Here is a 9,585-nt window from a genome sequence, read left to right as displayed (position 1 = left end):
GGCCTCGGGGAAGAGTGTAAGCAGCAAGGAACAAGAAGGAAGGTTTTTGCGTTAACTTTATTTCCAGATGCTTCCCATTCAGTTCAATAAACAAACTTTTTCCTTCCAAAATCTTGCATCCTCTTGTGGACATCAGTTAATTCAGCGCTGGAGACCTTTGACTCTGCCATCAAAACCGTATCACCTTTGAGTTAGAGTCGTGGGCCTGCCCTTGGTAACACCATCCCTGACTTCCTTCATTCGGGAAAGAATATGTGACAACCAAGGTACCATTTGGAAGGCTGGTTTCAATCCTCTCTCTGCTGCTCAGCCTCTAAACCTCCCTGAACAATAGGAGAGGAGAGTGCCTCCCCCTTCTCACCTGCTGGCAGGACAAGGGCCTTCATTACAGGACCCTGAGGGGTCTTCTAAGTCCTCTCATGGACCTGAGAGTCCTCATTTGCTCTCTTCCAGCAGCCCATCTCGGTTAGCACCCTATCCCCATCCCCCAAACTGTCAAGAACTGTGCAGGGCCCCCGATTTCACCCTCCCTGCAAACCACCAAGCTGGCCTGTTTCATGAATGCGGGTAGAAGGCATAAGGCTGCGGAGCCAGAGACAGAGGACAGAGGTGTCCTGATGACAGCAGCAGCCAGAGCTTCATGGTCAAGTGCACTGACTCCTCATGACCTTCAGGTCCCACAGGGGACAACTGGAAATGCAGGGGGCCGCGTTGCCAGAGGGGGACCTGAGCTTGCTGCACTCGCTGCTCTGATGGGCAGCAGAAGCAGGGCAGCTCCTTGTCCAGAGACAGATGCTGCTTCTACCTCATCCCCCGGGTTAATGCCTGACAATACGACATAGCGGCTCTGTCTTGCCAGGTCCTCGGTGCCACGGTGGATGGCCTGCCCAACACAATTCTTTCTCTGAGTCTTAAGTTACAGATTTTCAGGGTGGCTGGCCAGAATTAGGAGCATTAACTGGGCAGCCTGGGTGGCTCAGCGGTTTAGCACCTGCCTTCAGCCCAGGGCATGATCCTGGAGTCCCGGGATCGAGTCCCACGTCAGGCTCCCTGCATGGAGCCTGCTTCTCCCTCTGCCTGTTTCTCTGCCTCCCTGCCTCTCTCTCTCTCTCTCGGACCTATATACATATATATAGGTGTATATAAATAAAATCTTTAAAAAAAAAAAAAAAGGAGCATTAACTGTCCAAATAGCAACCCAAGTCAAGTGGGACTGGCCTGGAGTGACTGCTGGGAAAACGCACAGCTCCCTTCTCTGCCACCAGCGGTCGCTCGACACTTGGGCAGGGACAAGCCTCCTGTCCGATGAGTCCCACTCGAAATTCCTTAGGATTTTCCAGACCGTCAAAGTCGCCAATTCTAGGTATTTACTTATTCCTCTAGAGCTGAGGGACACTGCTTTACTCTTCCCAGGAATTAGACAGTTGGTCAGGGGACTCACAGTCCTACTGACGCTCATCCTCTTAGTTTTCTAAGCAGACAGATACTCCCCCACTCACACATGGATGTTGATACGCCCGCCACTCTGTCTCCAGCCTCCTCATTTTAAAACTCACGAGCATTTACTTGTTTCATCATTTGAACCACCACCCGCATACTAATGGCTCACCAATCTGTACAAAAGCCCTGGCCCTGCCTGGTCTTCACACACTCACTACCTGCATGTCTGCTGGGTGGTCCCGTTTGGAGGTCCTGTAAGTTTATGTTTCATGCGTGTCCCTAGAATGACGTCCCTTCCCTCTCCTGCAGCCCCCCCACCCAACTATCCCCCTCCTGGCTCCTGTCCCATTTATGAACCATGTCCCACCAAGTGCAGACTTCCTGTTCCCAGTAAATGTCTGAAGACTTTTTTCCTTCACGAAAATGTTTAGGATCATTCAAATCCCTCAAATCAGTGTCATCTTCTCTTGCCTGAAAGACGTGCAATGCTGCCTATTAGTTACTCCCTCTAGCCCCGGCCCCTCGAATCCATTCTCGCATTCACCTATCCAATCTGTGATACCGTTCATGCACCACTCCTTCTCAACACTCTTGTAGAGGCCCATTCCAGCCCTAAGCACGTAACTCCTTTGGCACGTTAAAAATGGGTCCATACCATCAGCCTCTAGTTTCATCTCTTCTCATCTTTTCCTGGAAAATCATGACCTACAAAAAAGCAACTGCTTCTATTTTTGTGACTCTACTGCACTGCTCACACTTTTTCTTTTCCTGGAACTTTTTGGACTATTTTCATGATGAAAACATCTTTTTTTTTTTTTTTTTTTTAACATTTCTACTCAGATAGCCTCTAATTAAGAAATCCTCTTCAATTTTCCAGGCAGAGACAACTTTCCGTCATTCACTCAGACCATACTGTAACAAGTAACTCATACATTCACTCTATATAGGTGTATATACATACACAAACATGTGAAATTAAATTATGTCTACATGTTTGCCTTCCTAACAAGACTAAGCTCCTGGAAAACAGGGTGCTGTTTTATATTTGTGCACCTTACTTGCAGCCCAGTGCCTAGCCCCAAAGTAGGTTTGAAACACTGTTTCTTGAACTATTCTGGGTTAAACAGCACAGGAGTGAGTGGGTTCTTGAGGTAAGATGTGACTATCACTCGTACTTCAGTGTCCTCACCATCGAATCAGACATTGGTCTTAGCCAAAAGTAAGTAGAGATGATCCTCACTTTAATCGTTCATAATTACCTTTTGGTTCACAGATCACCTTAAACATATGGTGAGTGTAAAGAATGCTTTAACAAAGACATCTATCTCTGAATACACAGATCAAAGTTTCTATGAAATTCCAGGAAGTTCCCATAACCCTTGCCCTCCACCCTTTCTGATGCATATGCAGTTTCCACCTTGAGTTGTTCAGTAGGATTGGTATCAACATAATGGTCAGTATCCCATAATGGAAGATAGCATGAAAATCCATGAATGAGTCCTGAAGGAAGGCTTAATGTAGATTCGGAGGGTCCTCTTTCAACGTTTGGTGGAGTGAGCTGGTGGGGACACAGTGAGAGAAGAACTGTAGGGTGGCTTACCTTCAGTGTCTCCATCAGTGTTCATCAGTCACTGATGCTCCAGAATACTGTCATGAGATGCTTACGGTCCTCCACAGGTGTCCACCAATGGCCAGAGTGGTGTTGATTGCAGAAGACAATTAAACGGGGCAAAACCCCTAACCCTTTGAGGAAAAAATAGTGTTCTAATGAGGAGAGTTTGAGTCGTTCCATGACAACTCTGCGGCAAAGGGACAGAATCCAAAGGTGCAGATTTATGAGGGCAGGTCAGTCCCTCCACCTCTCCTTCTAGAGTATCCCTTCCTGCTTTTCTATTCCACTGATTATATCCCCATCAAGCACTCCCGCTTAGTGAATCTTTCCCAACACGCAGACATACTAGATAGCCCACTAACAACCTGCAACAATAAAAATAACAGCAAAGTGATCTAGACTCCAAAACAAAATACCTTGACTGGAACTTTCCTCTAGCTTGCCCCCAGTATCTTTTCATTCACAACCAAACTTGTGTGAGGAATAACATGAAGTCTAAATTTCCACATTTTACTTTTGCACTTTCCATTCACCCCCAAATCTACAGCAATTTATCTTGTATTCATATAAGTAACACCGAAACCAATCATGGCAAAGTCACCAAGCCTTCGGTTCACCTATTTTACCCTTTTTTATGTAATTTCTCAATTGGGTAGGTCTACGATGCCATTCCATTACACATGGAGAGAACTTTGGCTTTAAATTTCAGGAAACTCAAGTCCAGAAGAAGTCATTTATAAGGAAAATGTATTAGCTCACATAAATCTGCCACGCCCTTTAATAAAGTGTCCTGGTATATATGGAGTCTCCACAGTCGATTAACCATCAGCTCATACAACAAGGGCACTGTTGCTCTCCATGTTCAATTTTAGAATGCTCAGACTCTATGCCCAGCAAGGTCTTGGGTGCGTGCGTGTGCATGTGTGTGGCAAGAACAAAACCACACACGCCAACGTCCCCCATCTCAGGGAGACCCCTTCTCCCCATGGGTCTTCCTCTGAGACCCCAATCATCTTTTCCAGACATCCTCAAGCAGCCCTATCCTAACACAGCTCATAAAGCCACCTATATAAACAACTCAAAATCATGGGCAGGAAGATCCCCATTTTCCTAGGGATTCTGATATAGGAGGATCCTACTAGGTCCTATAAACGCCTAAGTCTTACTGGGAAACAGAGCACGGAGGTGAGCCTGGCCTCATCAGAATTTTCCGGGTCCATGTAGAACAAGGATGGGCCAAATTCTGCCTGCAAGAGGGGAGATGTGGCTTGTGGGGCACACCATCACTCGTGCCTGCGGGACACTTTTTACTAGATTTTCTGCTTGCCCTACCAACGTCGTGTTGGCAGAGCCACTCAGTAGGATTGGTATCAACATAATGGTCAGTATTAGTGCCCGCTCACTCCCCTTCTCCCTCACCCCTGCCGCGTGTCTCCCAACTGCACGCTCTGCACTTTGACATGTGTCTTCCCACCGCAGATACACCACCTGCGTGTGCAGCCACACGCACGTGGGCAGAGGCGACGGCGCCCGTCCACAGAGCTCCCCTCCTCCAACACCCGTGCACGGGAGGGGGGCACCTGAGGGCTCAGTGGTTTAGCACCACCTGCAGCCCAGGGCGTGACCCCGGGGTCCCGGGATCGAGTCCCACGTCGGGCCCCCTGCAGGGGGTCTGCTCCTCCCTCTGCCTGCGTCTCTGCCTCTCTCTCTCTCTGTGTGCCTCTATTGAACAAATAAATAAAATCTTTTAAAAAAGAAAAAACTAAAAAGGACACCCACTGACGCACACGCGTGCAATGACACGGATACAGACAGCTGCACTCCTTCCAAATCTTTTACTTCGTGTTGGTTTTTGTTGTTGTTGTTGTAGTTTGTTTTACTTCGCTCAGCATCTGCCGGACTGCTGCCCCCTTGGGCGCGGGGCGTGCGGGCCTCCTCGCGGTCGCACGAGACACACACACACACACACACACACACACCCTCACGCGCGCACACACACGGGTCCAGCTCTCCGGGAGCTCCCCGGGCGCCGCTGCCCGCGCTCACTTGTACGTCTTCATGTGCCACAGCCCGTCGTTGAGGTAGTGGATGTTCTCGATGCCGATGCCCTTGTTGACCTTCTCGATGTCCTCCGCCGACATGCGCATGACCCCGACGCACAGCGCGTGCTGCTTGCCCTCCGCCATGATGGCCACGACCGTGTCGACGGCGGCGGGGTAGAGCTGCGCGCCGGGCGAGGTCAGGCCGGGGCACATGATGTTGGCCCCGCTGAGCACGAACTTGATGGCGCCCTTGTCCACCTGCTGGTGCGGCAGGATGAACGGGTACTTGTGCAGCAGCCGCAGCGTCGGGTAGAAGGGCCCCTCCCTCTGCCTGAAGAACAGGAGCTCGCCGTTCACCGTGAGGATCTCTATGTGCTCGTGGCAGCGCACGATCTTCACCGGGTCCTTCTTGGGCAGGATCTGGTTGAGCCACGGCTCGATGCCCGGGAACTGCTCTATCAGCTGGTTCTTAATGCCCTTGATGACGGACGTTTTCAACTGGATGCAGTTGGACACGTTTTCCTTCTCGTCGAATTTCTTGAACATGATCCAAGGCGGACGGGGGGGGCGCCCACGGCGGAGAGCCCGAGCTGCGAGGACCGGGAGGCGCTCACCGGGAGGACGGCCGGCGGGGACGGTCGCGGCGGCTGTCGCTAACCGGAAGGCGATGCGCGCTTTACGGCTCCGCGTGACGTCTACTTCCGCCGCTCGGGGAGCGGCGCGGCGCGGCGCTGCCGTCGGTTTCGCGGCCGCAGATTCGTCGCCCGCCGCCCCCGCTCCGGGAGGGCGGGTGGAAGGGACGGGATTGGAGGCAGAGGAGCGGGAGGAAGCGCGTCTGTGGCGAGAGGAGAGGCGCGGAAGGGGGCTGGTATTTTTACTGTTTGTTAGCGGCAAGCCGAATCGTCGTCCCTGCGGATAGGCACGCCGGGATCCAGGGCGCAGGTGCGGGGCGCAGGTGCAGGAGCAGGTGCGGCCGTGGAGCCGCGCAGGCGCCGCGCGGAGCTCGGTCGCGGTGGTTTCCCGGGTCCGCCCGCGGTCACTCTCTGCGTCTCCCCCGCGCTCCGTGGCACCCGGGCGGGGCTGTGTCACCGCACACATCTGCCTGCGGGGCTCTCCCCGCCTGAGCCCGGGGCGGCGGGGGGGGGGGGGGGGGCGGGGCTTCCCTGCACAGCCCCAGGTGCGGTAGGGACGAATTCTTCTGGCCTCTTCTCCTTTTCTTTTCTTTCTTTCTTTTTTTTTTTTTTAAGATTGTATTTACTTATTCATTAGAGACACAGAGAGAGGCAGAGACTCAGGCAGAGGGAGGAGCAGCTCCATGCAGGGAGCCCGACGCGGGACTCGATCCCAGGACCCCGGGGTCGCCCTGGGCTGAAGGCAGATGCTCAGCTGCTGAGCCCCCAGGTGTGCCCCCATGCACAGGTGTCCATGCACGGGTGTTGGAGGAGGGGAGCTCTGCACAGGCGCCGCCTCCTCTGCCACGTGCATGTGGCTGCACACACAGGTGGTGTATCAGCCGCGGGAAGACCCATCTCAAAGTGCAGAGCGTGCAGTTGGGAGACAGGCAGCAGGAGTGAGGGAGAAGGAGAGTGAGCGGGCAGGGGCCTGAGCGGCTCTGCTAACAGGACGTTGGAAGGGCAGGCCTGCGGGGAGCCCGACGCGGGACTCGATCCCGCGACCCCGGGGTCACACCCTAGGGTGAAGGCAGGCGCTCAGCCCCTGAGCCCCCCAGGTGTCACCCAGGGGCCCCTCTGCTGCCCTCTTCAAGACATCCCAACTGAGCGTGCGGCCCAGGGTGCGGCTTCTCCCGAGGACCACCCGGAGTGTTCCTGAGAAGGATGCGCGTGCAGCTGTGCTCGGTGCAGAGCTCGGCTCGGCCGAAGGGCGTTCTGTTCTCTCTGCTTGATCTACGGAGCGGCGCATTGAAATCTCCAGCTGCGATGGAGGCTCTGTTTCCCTTTGCAGTTCTGTCAACCCGGGATTCACACATCGTGCGTCTCCACCGTTAGGTCCACACCCACTTAAGATTAGTGTGGAAGTCGCCCAGCTCAGTGGATTCGACCCCGGGTAGACTTCCCGTGTCATCCCCAGAGAAGTGTGAGGCCCCCGGGGGCGGGAGTTGTGTTTTACCTCTGAGTTCGTACCCCTAGCACTTCTCTCCAATGAACACCTGCCTCATTTGGGAAGTCTGCCCTGCGGCAGGAATTGCAACACGGGTCGGATATACAGTGAAAAGATGACATATATTTCCCCATCCTTGGGAGTTTACAGCACATCAGGGTGACACCTATATATACAGAGAGGGATCTGTCTTTATGTATTATCGATCCCTATTCTCAGAACAAAAATCTGTATCAGTCAGGGTGCTCCAGAGAAACTATATATATATATATATATATATATATATATATATATCACATATATATCACACATATATATCCACATATATATTATAAAATTGCATACATATATAAGCTTGTGGAATTAGGCTATACATATAGATGGAAGTAATATATAAAATACATAAATAATCCTATATAAACAGCATATGTATCTATTGTAGGGAACTGGCTCTCACAATGATGGGGGGCTGAGAAGTCCCAACATCAGCAGTCAACAACAACCTGGAGATGTAGGAGAGCTAATGCTGTAATTCAGTCTGAGTCCGAGTCTCAGGCCGGAGAAAACCAAGGACCCAGCTCAGAGACAATCAGGCAGGAGGAATCAAATCCCTTTTTACTCTGGGGAGAGTCCGCCTTTTTGTTGTTTACAGACCTTGGATGAAGCCTGTCCACGTTAGGGAAGGTAATCTGCTTTACCAATTAAAATGTTAATTTTAGCAAGAAATACCCTTACAGAAACACTCAGAACGACGTTTGGCCAAATGCACAGGCCCCCTGTAGACCCATCAGGTTGACCCGTAAAATTAACTGTCACAAGGGTAGACCATCATAAATGAGGTGGTAAAGCAGCGTGTTGATGTGTCCTGACCCTAGAACCCAGGATGAATCCTGCTGCATCATTTCCTAGAGTGAAATCCTGAAAGTTACTGAACTTGTGTGTGTCTCCGTGTACCCATTACAAAAGTGTGGTTGACAAAAATGCCCATCTCCTGGGGATAGGGGTGAGCTATTGCTTGAATTAGAACTTAACAATAATTGGGCTTTAAGTATTTGACATAGCTATAATTACTAAATTAATATGAAAACAATTACACAATTGCTTTAATACTCTCTTCACACAGGACATAGTACAACTGGCCAGACTTGAGCTTTCCTGTTTATGGCCGAGTCTCTGCTATGCCTCCCTGAGATTTCACTACAACTACTTTGATCCCATGAAGAGTCACACGTTTCCAGTTAATAGACCAGCAGCTGATATTGTGTATTATATATAAGTTTGTGTGCTTAACCCGATAGGACAATTATTTTTCTTTGGGTCTTATGGTATGTCCTGTTATTCTTATTTGTGAAGTCAGTGCTATATGAGCAACAAAAACCATATGTAGAAATTCCAGGGAGGAAAAGTCATTGCTGGAGGACTAGTAACTTAATCAGAACTGATTTGACCTGAAATTGTCTAGCAGGGGAATGCCCAGAGGATTTTTTTTTTTTTGAAATGAAGTTATTTTACAGAAGGGACTTGGAAAAAGTTTACTCTGAAGTCCCACAGCAATGAAAAACTTTTGAAGTTAATAACCACTTTTATCAGAAATCATACTCAATCTGTACACTGTTAACTCTTTCCTGGGATGCACTTGACCTTGGCCAACTAGCCACTATTTGGCATTTACCATGAAAAGGATTCTAAGCACTAGTTTCCTCCTTAAAAAATTAAAGAAGTTAAAGTTAAAAAAAAAAAAAAACCTCTATTTTAAGACTGTAAAATCTACCCTTCTGTAAAAATCACAGAACCTGGTTCTTAAATGTTACAGAGGAGTCTAGGTCTTTGAGGGTGACTCACACCAGCGAATGAAAAAATACAATACTCACATGTTGCTTTGAACAAAGGAGCATGCTAAACCATTGAAACACATTACCAAGTTATTCTCATTAAATAATTCACAATCAATTCAAAATTAATCAACTATGTGGACTTTGAAAAGAAGGAGGAAAGTTCTGGCACAGACTCTGAAGCCAGATTGATTTTCAGGCCCAGGCTGTACTACCGTCAGGCTCCCTCGGTACCACTTTACTGCCTTGAAATATGAAAAATACAGTGTATACCTCACAAGGTAGTTACGAGGAATAAAAAAAAAAAATGCAGTATACAAAGGACTTATAGACACAGAATAAGTACATTTACAAGTGTTTCTTTGCAGAACACCCTTTGTGTCCTAGGGTAATCTAAGGCCTAAGATTATGGTATATATGTAAAAAAAAAAATTGCAGAAAACATTTGTAGCTTTGGATAAAGCTGCAAAGTCAAACAGGAGATGCCGGAGCTCAGGTTCCGTAGCAGGAATCTCAAGGGAGTGTGTGATCGAGACACAGT

General features: G+C 49.6%; 1 protein-coding gene across 2 annotated transcripts; it reads right to left on the bottom strand.

Annotated features, from left to right (window-relative positions):
• Positions 1-2,664: 2,664 nt before the first annotated feature.
• LOC121497903 lies at positions 2,665-6,218 on the bottom strand. 2 transcript variants are annotated; one of them, XM_041767669.1, is made up of 2 exons: positions 5,099-6,218; positions 2,665-3,183 (listed from the first exon to the last, which is right to left on the bottom strand). In XM_041767669.1, exons 1-2 carry the CDS (start codon positions 6,190-6,192, stop codon positions 3,102-3,104), a joined length of 1,176 nt encoding a protein of 391 aa, XP_041623603.1. In that variant the 5' UTR covers positions 6,193-6,218; the 3' UTR covers positions 2,665-3,101. The 2 variants fall into 2 exon arrangements, with proteins under 2 accessions (XP_041623603.1, XP_041623604.1); XM_041767670.1 differs by having other exon boundaries at positions 2,665-6,218.
• Positions 6,219-9,585: the final 3,367 nt, after the last annotated feature.

Source organism: Vulpes lagopus, chromosome 8 (assembly GCF_018345385.1).
Source record: "Vulpes lagopus strain Blue_001 chromosome 8, ASM1834538v1, whole genome shotgun sequence".
Taxonomy (NCBI): Eukaryota; Metazoa; Chordata; class Mammalia; order Carnivora; family Canidae; genus Vulpes; species Vulpes lagopus.
This window is presented reverse-complemented; position numbering and strand designations above follow the sequence as displayed.

Bases quoted from the DNA above. Each gene is read 5' to 3' on its own strand.
- LOC121497903 (XM_041767669.1), bottom strand. From the start codon at position 6,192: ATGTGTGCGGTGACACAGCCCCGCCCGGGTGCCACGGAGCGCGGGGGA. The intron at 3,184-5,098 runs GTGAGCGCGGGC...TTTTCCTCAAAG, and splicing joins TGGCACATGAAGACGTACAA to GGTTAGGGGTTTTGCCCCGT.